The sequence below is a fragment of the Urocitellus parryii genome, chromosome 10, assembly GCF_045843805.1.
Source record: "Urocitellus parryii isolate mUroPar1 chromosome 10, mUroPar1.hap1, whole genome shotgun sequence".
NCBI classification, from domain to species: domain Eukaryota; kingdom Metazoa; phylum Chordata; class Mammalia; order Rodentia; family Sciuridae; genus Urocitellus; species Urocitellus parryii.
The window spans coordinates 25,176,288-25,200,888 of NC_135540.1; the positions used below are offsets into that span (position 1 = coordinate 25,176,288).

The 24,601-nt window shown below is 38.1% G+C and overlaps 1 protein-coding gene across 4 annotated transcripts in view; it reads right to left on the reverse strand.

Moving 5' to 3' along the window:
* Nucleotides 1–23,856, reverse strand: part of Lrba (LPS responsive beige-like anchor protein) — a 683,057-nt gene extending 659,201 nt beyond the window's left edge. For 3 of the 4 annotated variants that reach the window (XR_013344428.1, XM_077803581.1, XM_077803580.1), the window contains exons 1-2: nucleotides 23,364–23,521; nucleotides 22,599–23,035 (exon numbers count right to left, since the gene is read on the reverse strand). Coding sequence is in view for 3 of the 4 variants with exons in the window: in XM_077803581.1 (XP_077659707.1) it covers nucleotides 22,599–22,814 (216 nt within the window). In the remaining variant the exon portion in view is untranslated. Of the gene's footprint in view, nucleotides 1–22,598; nucleotides 23,036–23,363; nucleotides 23,522–23,625 lie in introns of those variants that run through there. The other variant, XM_026384651.2, reaches the window with a different exon arrangement.
* Nucleotides 23,857–24,601: the final 745 nt, after the last annotated feature.

The following is a 24,601-nucleotide window of genomic DNA, read 5'->3' on the forward strand; positions in this document are numbered from 1 at the left end:
GTTTATAGAAAATAATACGCTCACAATCCAGAACCACAGTGCAGTTTGAATTCTGGCTCTGCACTTTAGCTATGGTTTTGAGACATAAAACGGGCTTAGTTAAGAAAAACATTCATGAAATTGTGAAAATTAAAGTGCGTAAAATTATGCCTGTTCAATAAATGGTAACAATTATTGGTTTTTATAAAAGGAAAATATCACATATAAGAAATGAATTTCCAAGTTATTCACTGAAACAGGATGCTTAATATCCAGATCTTCATAGTTCCTACCTAAGGCAGAAAAAGGAAGAAAATCTTAAAATCACTCTTTGTAACATAAAATGAGAAGGGGGAAAACATATCGATAGTAAAGATTTGAAGAGTTAGAAAAATTCAAGGAATTTTTTTTTCAAATTAGTTTTATTTGGGGGTTGTACCTAATTCTCTAGTAATAAATTCTCTAGTAATAAAGTCTGAAACATTTCACTAATGAGAATACTAAGGTAATAAAGAAAAAATGAATTTCATTTAAAATGATGTACCAACTATATACCTAGAAATAAAAACCAAAAAACCTGCATTAACTATCAGATTCTATCAAAGACATAGTCTACAGAAAAACATTATAAAACAAAGATAGTTCTACCATAAAAGGTTAGAAAAGTAAAGTTTTAGTTCCTCAATGCACCTAAAATAAATACTATCTTAGTATATTTAGCTCTAATACAGGTTTATTATGACAACTTCATGAAAATTAAAAACAATTATGTTCATAACATATGGAAAACTTTTTATTTGCATTAACTAAATGGGACTTATCCAAGTTCAAAGACTTTTCAAAATACAAAACCATAAAGTCTAAATGGAGCTAAACAAAATAAGTAAATCTGTGCCAAATCAAGAATTTCCAGGTTTCAGTACGAAAGGCAAGTATATATAATACATTCCAGTAGAAAAAGTTACCTCCTCAGGGTTGATAAATTGCCAAAGTGCATCCCTATGAGGAGGACTAATTACAAAAAGGCATTCTTTGAATGTCTCCTACCAAGACTGAGGGCTGAACTTCAGCCACCACTAGCAATTCTTTGGCCAGGCACACCCTAAACAACCATAACTTGAAGGCTTTTAACAAAGAGGTAGCTGGTATGGACTAAATATTTATGTCTGCCCTCCCCTACCCCTAAAATGAATATGCCATAATCCCCCAAGTATTGCTATCTGGAGATGGAGCCTTTGGGGAAGAAAGTGGGATTACATTAGTCATGAAGATGAAGCTTCATCTGGAATTAATACCTCTAAAAGAGGATGAGACACAAGATCTCTCTCAGCACATGAGGGATTACTAATCACAACAAAAGGGTAGTCATCCACAAATAGGAAAAAGTCCTTCACCAGACTCTGAATCTGCTGGCGCCTTGATCTTAGACTTCCTAGCCTCCAGAACTTTGAAAAATAAATGTTTGTTGCATAAACCACCCTCTCTGTAGTTATTTGTTACAACAGCCTGATCAAACTATAACAGACTAGCCAACAATTGCATAAGACATTAAACTACACACTGACATAGGTCACATAATCCTCATTTTCACCCTATGAAGTGCAAATTACCAGCATTTTACAATCAAGACAATGAAGCTCAGCAAAGTTCGTTCTCCTAATTCCATAGCTAGGCAAATTCTTTGTTTTTGGTACTGGGGATGAATCCAGCACATGTGCTTAGCATGTGCTAAGCACACTCTATCAATGTAAGGAGCATCTGCCATAGACAGGCTGGAACTAAGGAACAGTAGCCACTGAACTACTTAGTCAGGTCTGCTTGCAACTGATAAAGAGCTGTAAGGGGCACTAGCCATAGGCATGCTTAGCAATAACTGGTTACATTGATAGGGAGCACAGCTCGATGGACATGTGCAAAAAACATGCCCAGTTGCAATTACATCACCTCACTGGACATGACTAATGGACATTGACTTTCACTAGGTTTAACCAATCACCAATGTACATCACCAACTTGGAACTGTATTTAAATTTCTGGTCCTGCCACATTGAAGAGTTTTGCTCCAAGGACACTGGTGAGACTGGCCACCTTGCTGTCTGTCCCTGGACTGACCCCATTCACTGAAGTCACATGGCATCAGAGGTATTTTGGGACTCCTGGTTGCCCTAGGATTGTGTAATTTGCTTATAGTGTTTAATTAGCATGCACTGAATGCTATTTGGAATGCTCCCGCACACCCAACACTTTTTGCATTAATTGTTTATGTTTGATGATTGTTGTGATAGAATATACACTTGCATTTAAAGACAATCCACCTCCGAGTAATTATTAATAGTGCTGCTCAAAACAATCACCAAGCCAATACCCACCTCTAGACCACAGGCAAATTCATATTCATTCTTTTAGTATATAAATATTTACATGCTAGTTTCTAGGGATGCCAAGGTGAATAAGCTATCTCTATCTTCAAGTGAGAGAATATAGACCTAACTCTGTACAATTTCTGATGGCAGGAGTACTCTATAACAATAAGTTGTTAGTTCAATTCAGTCCTCTAAACTACACCCTCATTTTTTCTTTTTTGTAAGAGCTTTCATGAAATATAATCCATGTGCCATACAATTCTCCCTTTTAAAGTGTGCAATTCAATGGGTTTTAGTAATTCAGAATTGTGCAACCATGACCATTATCTAATTTTAAAACATTTTCACCTCCCTAAAAATGAATCCCATATCCATTAGCAGTTATTCTTCATTCTTTCTCTTTCCTAAGCCCTCACAACCACTAAGCTGCTTTCTATCCCCAGGCCCATCACACAAATGATGGCTCTTATTCTCAATTTGTTGCTAGGGTTCTCAAAAAGCTACAAATGGCTGATGAGTAATAATAAGAGATTAGTTATCATATGAACTCTCAAGATACTGTATACACTTGTAAATGAAAAGTCCTACAGTAATACCCTTCTCTCTACCAGAAATGTTTCTAGGAAGTTTCCACTCATGCTAAATAACCTTTCTTCATAACCTTTCTTCAACATGTAAATTTTCTTTATTGTGCCTTAATTTACCAAAAAAGTTCAAGTTTTGTGTTTTGGTGTTAAGAGCGCATTCAGTAACAAAATTATTCTTGTACCAGCATGAAGCTCTACAGCACTCAAAATTGTGCACCTAGCTATCTTACTCTTCAGAAAATTTTAAGCTTTTTTAGTAAATCTAAAAAAGCTTATTTGTATCTGGCACAGTGGTGCCTGCCTGTAATCCCAGTTACTCAGGAGGCTGACGCAGGAGGACTGCAAGTTCAAGGCCAGTCTGAGCAATTTGTTCAGGCCTTCACAAAATAAAAAATAAAAGGGGCTAGGGATGGACCTCAATGGTACAGCACCCCTGGATTCAATCCCCTGTACTACTAAAAAAAAGTTTGTTTTAAAATAACAGGCAAGACGCAGTGGCACACACATGTAATCCCAGCAGCTCAGGAGGCTGAGACAGGAAGATGGAGTTCAAAGCCAGCCTCAGCAACTTCAAAGCGCTAAGCAACTCAGTGAGACCCTGACTCTAAATAAAATACAAAATGGGGCTCAGGATGTGGTTCAGAGGCTAAGTGCCCCTACATTCAATCCCTGAACCAAAATTAATTAATTAATTAATTAAATAACAGACAAAACATAACAGATAAAACTCAAGCTTAACTTCCAAAATAAATCCTAGGAAATAAGCTCCACTAGGGAACTAGTAAAATCAAAGAATCTACATCATGTTAGTTTGGTATATGTAAATTGAACATTAAAGTTTTTTATTTAGCATTCTAGCCAAGATAAAAAATTAATTAATACATGTGGAAATCTAAAGTTCAACTTGTTTTAATGGACTTACATTTTACATCCTTCTGAAAAAGGAGGAAAATGAGAAACCCAAGAATGACAGTCAATAACCCAAATAATTCATTACTACTCCAATTTCCACACCAATATCAAATTTTTTTTCCTATACTGAATAAATAAATGTTATAATTATATACTTTTTAATATATAAAAATGAATTTTTTACAGTTACAGGCAAATTTACCTAAATTATTTACAATATGGAAATGAGCACAGTCTGTTAACCATGTTTTCAGGTAATCAGAATCTAAACAATTATACTTTAAAAGGAATGAAGCCTTGGGCTGGGGAGGTGGCTCAAGTGGTAGCGAGCTCGCCTGGCATTCGCCCAGCCCTGGGTTCAATCCTCAGCACCACGTACAAAAAAAGATGTTGTGTCCGCTGAAAACTAAGAAATACATATTTTAAAAAAAACTATTTAGGGCTGGGGATGTGGCTCAAGCGGTAGCGCGCTCGCCTGGCATGCGTGCGGCCCAGGTTCGATCCTCAACACCACATACAAACAAAGATGTTGTGTCCGCCGAGAACTAAAAATAAATATTAAAAATTCTCTCTCTAAAAAAAAAAAAAACTATTTAAAAAAGGAATGAAGCCAGGTTAAACTCAATATAAAAGACATAAAAGAAAATATTCTACTACTTCAGATTTATTTCAGAAGTAATTACATGTGCAATGAGGAGAAACACAAATCTGTAAATTTTTTCAACCAACTAGAAAATAAAATGAAACTCTAAACAAAATTGAAAAATCACATATATCGTAACTAAGGTACAAACACTGAATAACATTTCACACTTAGATAAACAAAACACCCCTCATTTAGATTTGCAAAGTTGACTCAAACTCTAAAACTTAAAAAATGTTTTGTATACTCATAAACTCCACAAAAATCAGATCAACTTCACTTTCCTTTGGTTGATTATATTTTATTATCATTGCCTAATATAGACCAAAAGCAAAGAAGAGTTGGTTCTGTATCCTTAATTTTTATACCAGCACAACACTTTGATAAAAAATTAGTGGTTCTAACTCCTTAACTGAAGCTCTTTTAACATAATAGTCAACATTTTAACATCAATTTCCTAGGTCTAAATTAAACTGAGTAGAGAAAAAAAAAATTTGAAAAGCAGTATTTTTAGTAATATGCTACATTTCACACATAATATAGGAATTTTTCCTTTATTTTTATAATCTGTAACATGATTCATGACTAAGTCAACCCTAATATGAATACAGAACTGAGATACTATAAACTTAATCAACTTTAGGTCTCCTTCTTAACCAGCAGAGAATGCTAAACGTGATCTGAAATAAAATATAGACAGATCTTGTGAAAGTAGTAAGACAGTTAAAATATGGGGAGGAGATGGACTGGTACAGTAACTATTTCCAAGCCAATCAGTGAAAGTCACTCAAGTCATTGTGCTAATTTTTCATTCCACTCAGGGCACACACATATGAGGAAAAGAAAATAGAGATTCACCCGCCTTATGGTGACAGAAAAGAGAATTTACAGGCCTTTTTACTTGAGCTAGGATACCAAGGAAACTTTCCATTCTAAAAGAATAGAATATAGATTCCAAGGAAAAGAAGTAGCCCAAGGGGAGAAAGAGAACAAGTTCTTGCCACAGGTGGAAGGAGAAAAAGGAAATCTTTGTGGAAATTTCCAGCTTACTCTAATGGATAGAAAAAAAATAATAGGATGTACCAATAGCTAACAATATACCCTGTGGGGCCAGAGAGCACAGAAGCCAACTGAAAACACGCTCATTAGAGTCAAAATCTGACTTGCCTCAGGCAAAATTATTCTTCAAATTTCCCTCCATAGCAAGTTTTCACATCTTCAGATTTACACAGGAAGGTTTTTCTTCATCCATAACTAAGTAATTGGCATTTCGAGACAGAAATAAGAACTTAAATTATGCAATAGTCCCATGATTAGCAGTTCTGGTTGTTGTGATAGATTACAATTTGCAAGTAAGAATATTTTGTCCACCATTCCAGTAATGACAGGAGCTAAAATGAAAATATAACAAAGCCTTTGTCAAAACCAGAGTTACAGGGCTGGGGATGTGGCTCAAGCGGTAGTGCGCTCGCCTGGCATGCGTGCGGCCCGGGTTCGATCCTCGGCACTACATACAAACAAAGATGTTGTGTCCGCCGAAAACTAAGAAATAAACATTTAAAAATTCTCTCTCTCTCTCTCTTAAAAAAAAAAAAAATCATTTGAGGAAACAAAGGAGGAAAGGTCACCACTCTTAAGACCAGACAGCACACACTGTACCCTGCTACGGAGCACAGTACTACTACAGTGACCATGCCATGGATACTGCCACATTAGTTTCATGTTAACTATGGCAGCAGTTTTCCTAAAAGTTTTCCTAAAAAACTATTCCCAAAATTTACAGACCTAATGTTTATTAACATTAATTAAAGTATTATGATTCCAAGGAACATAACAGAAACCAAAGAAAACAAATATAAAGATGCCAGAATGTCATTAAACTGACATATGAAAAAATAAAAGAATGGACAGCCACAGAAGCTAGTTGATGAGTATATAGGTGTTCTCTCATGCTTCTGTGTATGTCTGAAATTTTCCATGGTGAAATTTTTTTTAATAACAAAATATGACTGATAGTATCCAAAGAAATTAGTTTTTTATTAGCTGTTTAGAAACTTTGGGGGGAGACAAAGAGCATTAGTGTCGATCAGGTACACTATTTGTTTTATTGTACTGCAGATTGAACCTAGGGGTGTTTTATGCTGAACTACACTACCTGCCCTTTTTACTTTTTTTTTTTTTAATTTTGTAATAGGGTCTAAGTTGCTGAAGGTGACCTTGAATCTGCAATCCTTCTGTACTCAGGCTCCTAAACTGTTGGGATTACAGGTGTGCACCACTTTGCTAAACCTAGACTTGAATGGTTTTCAATTTAATGAATCAAATTTTATAATTCCTCTTTTCATTTGAGACAAAATGTTCATATTTCTTGCTTACCCCTTCTCTTTTTCTGTGTGTGGTTCTAAGGATTGAACCCAGTTCCTTGCACATGCTAGGAAGCACTTTGCCTCTGCTATATCCTCAGCTTCCCCCTCTCCCATCCCCCAGTATTGGGGATTGAACCCAGCCAGGAGCACTCTACCACTAAGCTATACCTATAGTCCTTTTTATTTTTCATTTGAGACAGGATCTTGAGTCAATGAGTTGCTGAGGCTGGCCTCGAATTTGCAATCCTCTTGCCTCAGGCTCCCAAGTTGTTGGGATATGTAACACTGCGCTGGATATGTAACACCACACTGGCAAATTAAGGAAGTTTTGACTTGTGTGTGTGTAGAAGAGAGAGAAAGAATACATGCTTATGAGCATGTGTGATCACATGTATGCACAAGCTAGTGCAGGTCAGGGATATGACTGAAATGAAACTTCTTGTAGATTACAGTCTCCAAGATACCTACCCTTGCAATGTAGATAGTAAAAGGATTAATTAGAGAATATGTTTCATAGGTACAGGACTTGCAACTACAGTAAAATGCACAACCTTTAAAGATACAGGGGCAAGGGTTGTGGCTCAGCAGTACAGTGCTCACCTAGCACATGCAAGACTCTGGGTTCGATCCTCAGCATCACATAAAAATAAATAAATAAAATAAAGGTATTGTGTCCATCTACAACTAAAAATATGTATATACATAAAAAGAGTAATTATAGACTTTTAAATACAGTTGTGTTTTTTCTTTTCTCCCTTGAATATTTGTCATTGAATACTTCTATAAAAATTGTTTTTCTTGTAGACTTTTGTTGAAATTTTAGTTCTCTAATTTTGGCTTTTATATACTACATTCATTCAAGTGGTTATTTTCCTTTACCATTCTAGTTCCTGACATCTTTTTTCCCTTTCTCCCCGTTTTTCTTCCTTTCTCCTTTGGTTGTGAATTTCTGTTTGGCTCCTACATGATTTTGAGCAGGAAAATTTAACCCTCTGAGTCTCAGTTTTCTTTTATGTAAAACAGGGGTGGCTGGGGATGTAACTCAGTTGTAGAGTGCATGCCTAGTATGCGTGAGGCCGTGGGCTCAATCCCTAGCAGCCCCCAACCAAAAGAAAAAAATAGGGGTGATCCTATGTCACAGAGTTCTTCTACATTAAAACACCTCATAGGCACCTGGCACAAGGGCTCAAGACTATAACCCCAGTGAGTCAGGAGGCTGAGGCTGAAGGATTGCAAGTCTGAGACCATCCTCAGCAACTCAGTGAAGCCCTTAATCAATAAGACCCTGTCTTAAAAATAAGAAATCAAAAGGGCAGGGAATGTAGCTCAGTGGTAAAGTGCCCCTGGGTTCAATCCCCACTATAAAGATAGATAGATAGATAGATGCCACTTGAGATAACAAAGAATATGTAGGATGAGTTAGGGTCCCAGATGAATTAGAGTCCCATGCATGATGAGACTTATGTTTTAGACAAATAGGTATAAATATCAGTTGAGAAACCTTTGGAGCCATGGAATGACTGACTAGCAGAGAAAGAAATCAGTTTGAGGGTTTTTAGGGGTTTTTTTTAAAGATAATCATGTCAACTGTGAATGAAGAGGTTTTTTTAATATTTATTTTTTAGTTTTCGGCGGACACAACATTTTGTTTGTATGTGGTGCTGATAGTTGTCAATGGACATTTTGATCTGCATTTCTCTAATTGCTGGAGACGTTGAACATTTTTTTCATATATTTGTTGATTGTATATCCTCTTCTGAGAAGTGTCTGTTCAGTTCCTTGGCCCATTTGTTGACTGGGTTATTTGGTTTTTTGGTGTTTTTGAGTGTTTTATATATCCTAGAGATTAGTGCTCTATCTGATATGCTTGTGGTAAAGACTTGCTCCCATTCTGTAGGCTCTCTATTCACCTCACTGATTGTTTCTTTTGCTGAGAAGAAGCTTTTAGTTTGAATGCATCTCATTTATTGATTCTTGGCTTTAATTATTGCACTACAGGAGTCGTATTAAGGAGGTTGGGGCCTAATCCCACGTGATGGAGATTTAGGCCTACTTTTTCCTCCATTAGGTGCAAGGTCTCTGGTTTAATTCCTAGGTCCTTCATCCACTTTGAGTTGAGTTTTGTGCATGGTGAGAATAAAGGTTTCATTTCATTTTGTTACATGTGGATTTCCAGTTTTCCCAGCACCATTTGTCGAAGAGGCTATCTTTTCTCCAATGTATGTTTTGGCACTTTTGTCTAATGTGAGATAACTGTAATTATGTAGGTTTGTCTCTGTGTCCTCTATTCTGTACCTTTGGTCTACAGGCCTATTTTGTTGCCAATACCATGTTGTTTTTGTTAATAGTGCTCTGTAGTATAGTTTAAGATCTGGAATACTAATGTCATCAGTATCACTCTTCTTGCTAAGGATTGCTTTGGCTATTCTGAGTGACAGACTGGTTGTTGAACTGATGAAGAAAGACAGTCAAGGTTAACTGTAGTTTCTACAAAGGGAAAGTGATATCAGTGAGATGAAGCAATACAGGTTTGTTTGATACTCTGTGCTGAGAAGTACCATCTCTGCCTTCTGTTTTCCTATCAACTAATTAACTTACATGTCTCTAAATAAAATGTAAAAAAGGGCTGGGCTGGGGCTGGGGCTGGGCAACCTAAGTTCAATACCCAGTACCAAAAAGAAAAAAGAAAAAGTCTTCACAATGTCTTAGTGATAGCAGAGTTAAAAATTATTTTTAAAGTTAAAATTATGGCTAGGCTGTGTGGTGGTGCATACCTATAATCCCAGTGTCTCAGGAGGTTGAGGCAGGAGAATTGCAAGTTCAAAGCCAGCCTCAGCAACCTTACAAGGCCCTAAGCAACTTAGCAAGATCCTGTCTCTAAATAAAATACAAAAGAGGACTGAGGATGTGACTCAGTGGTTAAGCATCCCTGGGTTCAACCCCTAGTACCAAAAAAAAATTAGGGCTAGGGGTATAGCTTAGTGGTACAGCAACTGCTTAAGCATGCATGAGGCCCTAAATTTGATCCCCAGCACAACAAAAAATAAAAGAAAGTTAAAATTTAAAAAAAAAAAAGTTGGTGTTACCTGTCCATCGGTTGGTGGAGCTATCTGTCTGGTTAATTCTAATAATAAATGTGACCTTGGCTTGCTAACCAGTTTTGTCCCTTCCAGTCAGTCAGCATCTCCCAACTTCTTAGAGGGACAAACAGCATTCATCTACCCAAAACTAAACAACAGCAGATCTGTGATGCCCTTAGCTGTCCAAGGTTGCACACGCTCTACACTGATGGGTTCAGCATGTACCTACCTATGCCAGCAAGCTGCAGTAACACCCAGTGCCAAAAATACCAAGTAACCTGTTGAGCCTCATTTGTAATGGGAATTGGGGATTGCAATTATTCCCCATGAAGGAAGAACTCCCAGGAAGTGTGGGTCATAAGCTTGTGTTGATTGAGTCCCCACTCTTTGAACATAACAGCCTGTTGCTACTACCAATGGGATTATTTAGGAAGACCCTGCATTGACCCCCGGTGGAGGAGAACGTCAGCCCACAACCCTGGCAGAACACTTAGAAGACAATTTAATTTGACTATCTAGAGGAAGTAAACATCCATCCTAACAAGGTTTCCTTGATCACCACCATTTGTTGGACTCTGGGTTGTTCTGGCTCTTTCTAGACTAAAAAGTTCTTTCAAGATTACCTTATTTCAATAAGAAGAGTCACCTTCCACTGGGACCCAAAGATCAAGGAGGAGCTTAGAGCTCCAAGAAACTAAATAAAGTACCCAGACCTCTAAGAAACCCGTTGCAAAAGTTTAACCCAACTGTGACCTCGGAGTCTTCTCTGATGCCCTCTGAAAAAAAACCAGCAAGAATATTTATCAGTCTCACACCATCTGCTCAGAAATGTTAGAGAAACTTAGAAGCTTAACTCCCAAGCCTGGTCCTAAATTTCCTTCCCCTCTACCAGAAGGTTGACCCCAACAGTAGGACAAAAGAGCAAAGTGCTCAAAGGACATCAGAGGTGGCTTGCTCTATAGGAGGAAAGGTGTTAAGGACAATGTTATCTCTGAGAATAACACTGAGATACCTCTTAACAAATTTTCTCAGCTTGAAAGAAAACAGCAATCGACATTGAGGTTAAGACAGTTCAGAAAGGATTGAGAAATGAACCCTTCAAACGTGGCTACAGTTATTGCCTCTATCATAGACAGGATTCTGCTCAGAATGCCAGAATAGAGGACAATTCTGACACAGAGTAGATTTAGGCATAAACCTTACTCTTATAGGATTCTTCCTAGATGATTATCTTATGCAGCAGATGAAGAAAGGTACTGTATGCTAGGATAGAATGTATATCGATTGTTTTGATAACCCATGATGTGTTCTGAAATAAGCTGTGTTATAGTATCCACTTAATAAATAATAAATCTGGGACACAAAGGGGATAAGGAACTTGTACAAGACACTGAAAAACTAATATTGTTAAGATTCTAATTCAAGAAATCTATAACCCAAACTTTTTTGGGGCAGGGTAGTTCTGGGAATTGAACTCAGCCTTTTATAAAAAAATATTTTTAGTTGTAGATGGACACAATACTTTTATTTCTTTATTTTTATGTGGTACTAAGGATCAGTGAATCCAGTACCTTCCACATGCTAAGCAAGCACTCCACCACTGAGCTTTAAGGTCACTTGAATAATGAAGCCCATTAATAAAGCTTGACAAATACTGAAGATGACACGTGGCATTGTCTTCTACAATTCATTAGTTCATCCTTTTGGTACTGGGGAATGAACCAGGGGTATACCACTGAGCTACATCCCCAGCCTTTTTTATTTTGAGACAAGGTCTTTCTAAATTGCTGAGGCTGGCTTCCAACCTTCAATTCACCTGCTTCAGCCTCCCAAGTAAACTGCTAGTATTACAGGCCTGCACCACCACACCTGGCCCCTTTTTTTATTAATGTGCTCAATATGGTCAGTATGTAAAAGTCACACAAAAGATTATTAAAACTTCAGTTTCTTTTACGATCAACACACAAGGTCATTTCAATCTTGAAAGCTAAGCCAACTATATTTTAACCATGAGAGTATTTAATAATGGACTATGTCATTAATTTCATCCAATTTGAATATGATATTCACTAAAATTTCCCTTTTACTAACACAAATTTTAAGTAATTTAAAGCAAAACAAAAGCAAATAAAAAAACCTTACAAGGTGAATCCTGATTATGCTAGGCAAGTCTTAAAAGATCTAGCTAACCTTTCAGACTGACTATTCAATTACATGATTGAAAGATGCCTTAAGCCACTATTTTCACATTTAAGGTTCTTTGCAATTATATACCATATATGGCTTAGTGGTTAAGTGACTGGACTGATCAGAAAAAGTGCATGTCTATAATCCCAGCTACTTGGGAGGCTAACACAGAAAGATCACACATTCAAGGCTAGCTCTAAGTAACCTGGCCAGACCTTGTCTCAAAAAATAAAAATTAAAAAGGCTGGAAATGGGGCTAGGGTTATAGCTCGATTATCTCCAAAAGAACTATTATTAAAGACCTGAACTATATGGGAATAATGTGGAAGTGACACTAGTTCATATAGACTTCTTCCAACAAAATTAAAAGGAATTTGTAGCCATATATGAATATTTTAAGGAAAACTTACAGACTTATTTTCCTTTCATGCAAACAGTGGCATTTAATGACTTCAAGAAGCACTATGCTTTCTCCATTATGTTAAGTATTTGACAAGCAGCAACAGATGAAAAAAAAAAAAAACTGCAAAGACATTTCCTCCTGTATTAAAACAATTAATTAATGAATTAAGGTACACCTTGGATGAGACTTTTGGTACTGATAAAAATGTTTTCTCTCAGAAGTTAAAGATGAATGTCCTGCCAAATCTATATCTCAAAGAAGGAAGTAAAAGCTCCAGGGTTCATAATACAAAAGTGACTGATTCTAAGGCAAAAATACCAGTAAAGATTTAATCTTATTAGTATTCTTGTTAGAATGATTCTTGGTTCTATTAGTATTCTGATCACAAAGTTTCATAGGTTTTGCATGGTCTTCCACAACCCTAATATTTCCTTATAAGTCCTCTTATTTTTAGTTCAATTTTATAGAATGCAAGACATTATGACAGAAACACCTATATATAACTCATTGTGAGAATTTTTTAAAATTTTTTTTAGTTGTAGGACACAATATCTTTATTTTATTTTATTATGTGGTGCTAAAAATTAAACCCAGTGCCCCATGCATATAAGGCAAGCACGCTACCACTGAGCCACAACCCCAGCCCTGCTTGTGAGAATTTTAAGAAGTAAACTGGGTTAATACACATGTAAAACAGAACTTGGCAAGTAGTAAGCACTCAATAAATTTTAACTGTTGCTATTATCTATTATAACACAAAATAATGAATTAACTTCAATTCAAAAGTACAACAATTATCAATATACTTATATACTTCTATCAAATTGCTTTAGTCAACTTATAAAATAATCCCTTTATAAACCTAGCCATAGATACACAACCTCACCTACCCACTAACAGGAAAGTCACCAACCATAAGGAAAATTATCCTTCAAGTCTTTGGATTTGTATTTGCTTACAACCTGCCTAATGATATCTTTGTTGGATGATGGTGTGGCTCAGTGGTAGAGCACTTGCCTGGCACACGTGAGGCACTAGGTTGGATCCTCAGCACCACATAAAAATAAATAAACAAAATAAAGGTATTGTGTCCATCTACAGCTAAAAAATTTGTTTAAAGAAATCATTAGACAAAGCGAAAATCTTTTTCAATTCTCAAGCAATAGATGTATCTCTAACAAAACATAGTTAATTGAGTTTTTAATCATTCTGTAAGTATACAGAAAATCCAGTCCCTCACCACTCTCTAAAATTACAATATTTATAGACGTAAATTACTAAAAGATTGATGGGATAAGGCTGATAAAGAGAGGTCTGAAAAATAAATGCAAAGACTAAGGTTTAATAGAAACAACAAAACTTTGAGCAAGAACATGATAAAGTCACATAACCTTAGAAGTCATTAGGAATTCAACTTTCTATCCAAAGTAATAATATGCACCACAAAATCCCCTCTTGCTTCATTTGTTTGTTTTGTTTTTATATTGTTTTTTGGTACTAGGGATTGAACCCAGGGACGCTTTGCCACTGAATCACATCCCCAGTCCTTTTTTACTTAATTTTTAATTTAAGACAAGGTCTCACTACATTAAGGATCTCACAAAGTTGCTGAGGCTAGCCTGGAATTTATAGTGCTATCTCAGCATCCAGAGTGACTGGGATTGCAGGCATGTGCCACTGTGCCCAGCCAAAATCCCCATAATGCCATGTTCTGAAACATTCAGGAACAAGAAATTCTCTACTTCACAAAGCACATTTTGATCACATAAATTATTTCTGGATAAATCCAATTAAATCTTTGAGGAATCAATTTTTTAAAATCTAAACTGAGAATGCTTTATTCAGGTGGTCAAGTCAATTAGAAATAATTTTTATACTCAACAGCTTTTTAAATTATTTTTTAGCTTTTTTGCATATAACTTTTTTTAATTGACACATAATTGTACATATTTACATGTATAACAAGTATAAAGATCAAATCAGGATAATAAGCATTTCCTTCTCCTTAACATTTTATCAGTCCTTTCAAATTCTTTTCTAGCCTTCCCCCAACTCCTCACAGGACTGAAGATTAAACCTTGCACATACTAGGCAAGTGCTCTACCAATTAACTACATCCCCTGCTAATTTTATTTTTATTTTATTCTAAAACAGGGCCTGGCTAAATTGCCCAAGCTAGTCTGGAACTTGTGATCTTCTTGCCTCAGCCTCACAACTAACTGGGATTACAGGTATGTGCAATCATGCCTAGTTTCTAGTTCTTTATAAAATACACAGTAAATCATTTTAAGCTATATATTGTCACCCCGCTTTGCTACACAACTCTCAAACTTATTCCTCCTATATTTTGTTATTTGTTACCCAATCTCCCTCCATGCCTCTCATCCTTGTTTTATACCTTTTTTTTTTTGACGCAACATTTTTTTAATTTTTTTCTAGTTGTAGATGGACACAAATCTTTATTTATTTTTATGTGGTGCTGAGAATCGAACCCAGTGCCTCACATGCGCTTGGCAAGCGCTCTACCACTGAGTTACAACCACACCCTCCCCAACATTTTTTTAAGCCAGTGTCACTAGAAGTCAACACTCAGGTTTCTGAGTATGCACCCATTACATGAGAGTGAATTAAAGAATACTAAAGCAAAAGGAAGAAACTAAGATCAGGTTATAGCAGACTATTTGAAAATTAATTCATGAAATTGCTCTAAGGGGTAAAACAAATACTGAGGTAATTCAAAATGATACAATGAAAAATGCAAGCTGCCTAACAAATATCTTCATAGAAACAGAAAATAATTTAAAAAATAGACCTTAAGACTTGTAACAACATACCTTTTTGCAGAAAAGAATAACAGGAACTAGAATTCCTGGCAGTTGTGATTTACTTAATGAAAAAGAGTAAGACATTTCCACTTAACAAACACTTATATTTGGGGGAGGGAAGGAGAGTACTGGGGATTGAACCTAAGTGCCCTTAACCACTGAGCCACATCCCCAGTCCCTTTTGATTGAAACCATATCTCACTAAATTTCTTAGGGCCTTGCTAAATTGGTGAGGCTGGCCTTGACCTTGTAATTCTCCTACCTCAGCCTCCCAAATTGCTGGGATTATAGTTGTATGCCACCATGCCTGGCTATTCTTTTTTTTTTTAATATTTATTTTTTAGTTTTCGGCAGACACAACATCTTTATTTGTATGTGGTGCTGAGGATCGAACCCAGCACCATGCACATGCCAGGTGAGTGTGCTACCGCTTGAGCCACAACCCCAGACCCTCATTTATTTTTTATAAATATGTATTTTTTTTAATTGTAAGTGGGCACAATACCTTTATTTTATTTTTATGTGGTGCTGAGGATTGAACCCAGTGCCTCACGCATGCCAAGCAAGGCTTTACCACTGGGCCACAGCCCTATTCATTTTTTTTATTTTTTTTTCTTAATTGTTGATAGATCTTTATTTTATTTATTTATATGACTAGTGCTGAGAATCGAACCACTGAGTGTGATACCACTGAGCCAGCCCCTATTTATTTATTTTTTAAGATACAGGATTCTCTTATGTTGCCCAAGCTGACCCTAAACTCCTGGGCTCAAGGGATCCTCCTGCCTCAGCTTCCCGCCTGAGTAGCTGGAACTACAGGTACACTCTACCACATCTGATTTTTAGCAAACCGAGTACCAAGCACTGTGAAAAGTTCTGAGTTCTGAAGAACAAACATAAATAAAAACCTTATGAATAATTTATGTATCATAAAACAAAAATGTCCTGTAGTCATTTTTAGTTCAAATATACAAAATCTACTCCAAAATATGTTTAAGAAGATATATGTGAAGCCAGGTACTATGGCACACACCTATAATCACATATCACAAGTTCCAGGACAGCCAGGGCAACTTAGTAAGACCTTGTGTGTCTGTCTCTGTCTCTCTCTCTCTACACACACACTTTTTTTTTCTTGTACTGGGGATTGAACCCAAGGGTGCTTAGTGCTAAGCCACATCCCCACCACATCCCCAGCCCCCCTCCTTTTTTTTTTTTTTCCATTTTGAGACAGGGTCTCAGTAAGTTGCTCAGTGCCTCACTAAGTTGCTGATGCTGACCTCAATCTTGCAATCCCCCTGCCTCAGTCTCCCAAATGGCTGGGATTACAAGTGTGCGCCACCACATCAACTCAAAATATTTTTTAAAAATTTTTAAAAGGACTGGGGATAGAGGCTGGAATTGTAGCTTAGGGGTTGAGCACTTGCCTCACATGCGTGGAACACTGGGTTCAATCCTCAGCACCACATAAAAATAAATAAATAAAATTAAGATATAATATCCATTTACAACTGAAAATATAAAAATAAAAAAGGACTGGGGATGTAGCCTACTGATAGAGCACTTACATAGCATGTACAAGGCCATGGGTTCAATCCCCAGTACCACAAAAAAAAAAAAGTGTGTGTGTGTGTGTGTGTGTGTGTGTGTGTGGTGTGTGTGTGTGTGTGTGTGTGTGTGAGAGAGAGAGACAGAGAGAGACAGAGAGATGTTCAGCGGAGTCAGTATAAGAACAAAAAAAAGCTTACTTAGTTTCCGTTTTTTGAATTTCCAAATGATTTCTCAATTAAAAAAAAAGCAATTCTAATGGAACAAGGCTATAAAACTTCAGAGGCCTAAATTATCAATTCTAACAATTATCAGTTCTAGAAAACTACAAAGTTTTTAAAATTTCACTAAATCATCCAAATTTCTCTTATTTATCAACATTAATGAATAATCTAACAATACCTATTCAAGATCTATACAAATGTCCACACTGAACCATTTTTTCCTCTTTTGGAAATTTCAATGCACAAATATACCTACAAAAGCATTTTAATAACAAAAAAGAAGTTTACTTAAAAATTTCTGAAAGAATGAAGGAAAAATCTACAAAGAAGGAGAAACATCCTATGCTTATAGACTGGAAGAGTCAATATTCCCCAAAGTGATCTACAAATTCAACACTCACTATCAAATTCAAGCAGACATGCAAAGCACCTAGAATTAAAAAGAACAATCTGGAAAAAGAAGAATCAAGGAAGGGAATATACACTCCCTATTTCAAAACTTACTACAGTAATCAACAGTTTGTACTGGTATAAAAACAACTGAGGGTGCTGCTCAATGGTAGAGCATTTGCCTAGCATGTGCAGGGTTCTATGGCCAGTATGGAGGTGCAGGGAGAGTAGGGATACAGACACATAGATCAATGGAAAAAAATTGAGTCCATGGCTAAAGATGAAGCTCAGTGGTAAAGCATTTGATTAGCATATGCAAGGCCCTGGGATTGATCCTCAAGTCTGTAAAAACAAAGAGTCCAGATAAATCTTTACATTTATAGTCAATTAATTTTTAACAAAGGTACCAGGCAATTCAATGAGGAAAGAATAAGCTTTCAACAAATGGCCTGGGACAATCATATAACCATATACAAAAAGATGAATTTAGACCCTTCTCTTACTCACACCATACAAAATGAACTTAAAATGGATCATAGGCCTAAAGGAAAGGGATAAATTTGTAAAGTGTCTGCAACACAGAATGTAAATATTACAAAATTAGGTTGTAAAAAGAAAAATAAGATTGGGATGATGGCTATAAAACCCCATAAATTTACTAAAAGTTATTGAAAATATATATAAAAAAACACACGACTTTAGGCCAGTCAGCACTTTTCAGTAGTAATAATCATTGGAGAGCAGTCCAATTACTTTAGAAGATTAGGACAAGAGAGGCTCTCTCCTCCAAGGGATGTGAACAATACATGTGGTCCCCAAAACCACTGGCAGTCATACTACAACCATGAGTGGAATAGCAACAGACTAAAGCTAATATCATACAAAGCAAAACAGAAACAGAAAGAAATTGAGTCTTTAATATGATTGAGTTACTGTTCTTCTTACCCTACCTTTGGACTTTCAGATAAATGAACCTATGAATTTTTATTGTGCTCAAAGCAGCTCAAATTCTCTATTACTTATAACGTGAATTACAAATTGTAATAAAAACAAGTATGTTTTTTAAAATTGATTACTCTTTTAAATACTTTCAGTTATAGATGGACACTTTTATTTTATTTACTTTCATTTTTTTATGTGGTGCTGAGGACCAAACCCAGTGCCTCACACATGCTAGGCAAGTGCTCTACCACTGAGCTATAACCTTTTAACCTTAAATATATGATGGCAGATATTAAGGAGGAAATAATTCTAGATACACACATCAGAATAAAGACATGTTGAATGATTACCTTTCTAACAAAGTTCATGTATAAGCCTGAAAACTGATTTTATGTGACCCACATATACGTAAATATTTTAATTTGACATTTTAAAGTATTAATTTTTAATTCTAGATTTCCTGAAAAATCAAAAGGTGTGACACCACTGTATCCACGTCACTGTGTCACGACAATCATCTGAAACATAAGAGCAGCTGCTTCTTTAAGCCCACAGAGTACACTCTATACACTGTCAATACAAACCTAATATTTATGTGATCTGCTCAGCTCTTCTAAGTATTAAAGATTTATACTATAATATTTAGCAAGACATATATCAAACACCATATAATGGGTAAGGAAAATTATATTCCATCTTTTAAGTTTTAAGATTTTAATTCAAAATCAAATTTAATTAAATTACTTTTTAGAAAAAAAAATCATGAAAATATGATAAGAAACACTATTCTTGAATTAAATAGTTCTGAATGCCTTTATATTCTTGAGGGAAACCTAAACTCAGCAGCAAGTTTCTGAAACATGCAGTATATTAATTATTCTGAGTCCAAAAGTTTGAAAACCAAATTACTCTAACATACAGATGAAGAAATGGTCTTAAATTCCAGTGAGAAAAATGCAAGGTTGACCAGAAGTTTAAAATACTTCAATACACTAATGTACTATTAATCAAATTTATCTTTAAAACAGATATATAAAAGGAGTTATAGGGGCTGGGGATGTGGCTCGAGTGGTAGCGCACTCGCCTGGCATGCATGTGGCCCGACATGCATCCTCAACACCACATACAAACAAAGATGTTGTGTCTGCCGAGAACCAAAAACTAAATATTTAAATAAATAAATAAATAAATAAATAAATTCTCTCTCTCTCTCTCTCTCTCTCTCTCTCTCTCTCCAAAAAAAAAAGGAATTATAAGGGGATAGTGAATTTATACCAGTAAACTCAAGATACAATAGCAAACTTGGGAGGCAGTACTTCATACAGACAGACCTTTGGAGCAGCTCTGTGGCTCTACCACATGCTATCTGGATAGAGGAGGGAATGTCATTTAATTTTGACAGTACACACTCATTGTTTAAAGTAGCTACTACTTTTTTGAATTTTAGTTGTTGTTGTTGTACATGGACACAATACCCTTATTTTACTTATTTATTTTTTTATATGGTGTTGAGGATCGAATCCAATGCCTCACACATGGTAGACAAGTACTCTACCACTGTGTTACACCAAAGCTTAAGTAGCTACTATTTAATGAATAAAAAAGAATCAGTAGGACATGAGCCAGGTATGGTGGCTCACACCTGTAATCCTAGCAACTCAAGAGGCTGAGACAGGAGGATTGATTGCAAGTTCAAGGCCAGCCTCAGAAACTGAGAATAGACCCAGTCTCAAAATACAAAATAAAAAGAGTTGGGAATACAGCTCAGTGGTAGAGCATCGCTAAGTTTAAGTCCCAGTACCAATTTTTTTAAAAAAACTGAGGCTGACAATTATCTATTAGAAAATATCTAATTAGGTGCAGCAATACTGATGAAACTGAGATGGTCTAATTTACCAAAATCCCAACATTTCATTTTCCAAAATTTTTTAAAAACTGGCCAACACTCCGTGTATTGATCATTGCAAGTATTGTAAGAGGAAATGGGAAAAGAGGAACTGCTATCTAATCCTCTCAGCAATTTTTCCTGACCTACCTGCCAAAAGAATGATGGTGAAAAAGAAGTGTAATTGAACAAATTTTCCTTCTCCTTCTACCCAATCACCTGCTACCCTGCCAACATGCAACTATGGAGAATTTAACCAATGACCTTAAAATCTCTCTAGGTCTACATTTCTAAGCAGCATATAAGTAAACTATTACTATGGAATTTAGATTTTCTTTAATGGTAAAAATGCAAGTGACTCATGTTTGTTCAACCACCCCCACACCACACATTCTAAAGAACAGAGGAATCTGAATCCTCCTTCTGTCAAAGAATGTTGTGTCTTCACACACACACAAAAAAAAACTAATTATGCACTATATCACTATCACAGGTTTCTGTTTATCATCCAAGATACATGAAGTCTAGAAAAAGAAAAAAAAATCAAAAACTTGTTTTCAACTTTTTCTATTTTGATGTAAAGAATTAGATCAATTTGCATTTTATCTCCTTGAGACTCATATGCATATAAGCTTCACAAATAGAAGATTCCCAAAATGCTGATAACCACTGGTGCTGGATTACTGATACCAGAGTTTACTATACTATTATATATATGCACATTTCCATAGAATATAGTTTTTAAAATGTGCAGGGTGTGGTGGCGCATGCCTGTTATTCCAGCTAATCACAAGGCTGAGGCAGGAGGATGGCAAGTTCCAAGCCAATCTCAATAACTTCATGAAATCCTGTCTCAAAAAAATAAATAATAAGGGCTGGAGACATAGGTCAGTGGTAGAGCACCACTAGGTTCAATCCCCAGTACACCCTCTCAAAAAAAAAATGTGAGTATTTATACATAAACTCTCAATAATCTGGTAGAGAAATGCCATATTGTTCAAAGTTTTCATACTCCAAAAATAAATTAATTTCATCCAGCTACTTTTGAGAAGAGAAGTTGTATTGCAAATGAGCAGACTAGCACTTAAGGTCTAGTGTAGGAAATAATTAACCACCCTGGAATAATACAAGCCTAACCTTGAAAACACAGAGGCAAAGGGAAAAAGTGCTAAACAGTTATTACAACTATTGCACATTTTTATTTGGTGCCATCTGTTATCTTCTAACAGGCTGGGTGGAAAAGGGTAATTTTTTTTTTTTTAGTTGTTGATGGACCTTTATTTTATTCATTTATTTATATGTGGTGCTGAAAATCCAACCCAGTGCCTCACACATGCTTGGCAAGTGTTCTACCACTGAGCTACAAACCCACCTCTGAAAAGGGTAAGTATTTTGAGGCCAAATTTCCTTTTGATTCTTAAATTGATGACTAACAGGGACTGGAATAAACCTAAAAAGGCTATTAAAGATAACTATTTCTAAGAATGGACTAGAAGAAAAAAAGGAAAGTATCTCATCCACTTTTTAAAAATAGCATTCATAGTTCATAGTAGTATAATCAGTAATGTCCAATAATCAACTTTACGTCACTGTGACACACAAATTTACAAAAGAGAAAGATTATACCATATCTGCCTCAATCCTTTTTCAAATTGCCAATTTTCACAAGATTACTTTACATGCAATCCTAAATTCAATCAAAAATTTAACTTTGGTTACTTCTAAAAATAAAACATCAAAATTTAAAAATACTAACTGGCAGCAAATTAATCTTTCATTAGCATTATGAAGAAAAATTTTGTGTTTAAAACTTATTATGGCAAAACATAGCTTAAGCAAACTCAAAGACACCTTATTTCCAAGTCAAAAAAAAAAAAAAAAAAGGTCACAATAACTTAACTAAAACGTTAAAGAGAAATGCAGGCTTAAACATACCCGTACCAGGGGGGAAAAAATATATATATTACAGAAAACTCATCCACTGGAAAACACCCACCCATAAAAAAAAAAAAAACACTTCCACCGCAATAAAGATTTCCTCCGTACTGATGTGTTCACTTTCACAAAACTCAAGCATCCAAATTTGTATAATTCTCTTTAAATTGAAAACTGTAAGAAACGGCTTCATTTAGGTCAAGTACAACTTTGTATTTCTAACCATGGAAAAAGCCATCATCAGAGTAAAGCACATGACTCCAGCTTTAACGTCTTGTTCTCCAACTCACCAAGAAAAGTATATGCTTATAAAATATTCATCTACTTACCAGGTTAAAGACAGTTTCTACGATATCCCTATTGGATACTTCTCCAACTTCAACCAATCCCGTCAACACGGCAAATTTCATTCTGATGCCCCTGATGGGGAGCCCTGGCTTCAGAGACAATGCACCCCCTTCCGCAGGGGTTTCTTCTTTCCCTCCACCTCCCCCGTCATCACCTGTTGGTGGCGGGGAAGGGCCACGATTGTCTTCACTAGCCATTGCTAGGTCACGAGGAAGGACAACTCGGAGTCACCCCGAGGCAGCAGTAGCTGCACTGGAAATAAGCACAGGACACGCAAAGCCAAACGAAAAGGGTCTCTCTTCCAACTTGAGGAGAAACCCCAAAAGCAGTTGATGTGGAAAGTCCTTGGCGTCGCCCTCTTCCTCTTGGAGAATATTTGTCCAATCTCTCTCCCCGAGGCTGACAACAACGCCAAACCCTATTGGAAGATTAAATATATGTTAAATAGACTAGGTTTGGTTCGGGGGGACTGTGTGGGGGGAATAGTTATTGTCCGTCAAGTAAGTTACTAAAGGCACCCCGCCACCAGCCGCCCGCTTCTCCCGGGCTCCCGGAGCCGGTTCTGGCGAAGGCGGGTCCGGGAGGCCCGGAGCAGGTTCACTCCTCCCCCACACTCCCGCAGGTTCAGGGCGCAGGGCAACCTCTCCTCACAGGTGCACGGAAGAGAAACTGTCGCGGGCACAGGAGGGGCCGGGGAAGGGAGGGGACCCCCCACGCCACCACCGAGGCAGAAAGTTCCTCCTCACCCAACACTCCGGACTTGTCCTCGCCTCCTGCCAGGGAGCAGCGAGACGGAGGTGGCGGCGGAGAACCAGGGCAGGAAAAGGCGGGGGAAGGGGGCGGTGATTATCTCAACGCTCGGCCCAGGGGGAGGAGTGGAGCACCTCTCTCGGGCACCTGAGGTTCGGCGGCGAGAGGAGGGGAGGTGTGTGCTGTGGCAGGAAGGGAAGGGAGGCAGCCGGGGAGGCCCCAGGGCGAGGAGAGGAGGAAGGAGAGAGGTCAGTGCACCTGGTCGCAGCCTCCAAGTTTCCCTAGTCCGCTCCCCGGGAGCCCGCGGCTGCACAGAACTCCATGGTTTCCTGGCCCGCCCCACCCCTGCGCTCAGCCTTTGCAAAAACAGCCACTGCTGGCGCCACCGACGCCACGACTAAGGCTGCTGATGGTGATGAGGATGCTACTGCCACAACTCGCCCCGCCACGGCTCGCACCGCCGTCCCTGCGCCTACTGAAGCTGCTCCCGGCCGCCATGACAGCGCCGAGGGCTGCCGGGCGCGGCGTGCGCGTGCGCGAGCGCGCGGGGCGGTGGGGCGGGCGGGCGCGAAGGCGGAGGCAGGCGCACGGCTGGCGGGGGACGCGCGGGCGAGCTGGGGGGCCGTGAGAGGGCGGGGGCTCAGGGCACCCGCTTCCTAGGAGGAACGCGAGTGAGTGTGCCGCCCGGCAGACCTGCCGCTCAGGTAGCACCCGGTGTGTCCCCCGCCCTGCGAGGACAGTCCTTTCCTGCCAGGGGCCAGCTTTTCCTCCCTGCCCACCCCCCGACCTGGGAAAGCGCGTGGGCAAGTGCCGAGGCTGTGATTCCGACGCTCCTGCGGTTGTTAAGTTACCGCAGGGTCTCTTGGCGCGGAGGGAACCGCCCCTGGTTGCCAAGGTGCCGTCTTGGACTCGGAGAAGGACACCTGAGGGACCTCTGCAAGTCAGGGAGGTGGCAGCGCTGGAGCCCGCGAGGCTGCTGTCTCTGCCTAAGGGGAGCCCAGAGTCCCCACCCCCCGCTGCTCTCGGCTGCTGCCCGCCCGCGGCGCTGAGCGGAGACTTGGAAAGAGATTTCCACTGGGATGCCCGGCAGCTGCCGGGTTCCAAAGGGGAGAGGAGGAGACCGCGTCCACCAGGAATGGGAAGGATTCCTTGCCCCGCAGCTGCCGCCCCACCAAACCTCTCCCACATTCTCAGGACAGGAGGATTCCCGAGACAGCTGCTCCCGACAGCGTGA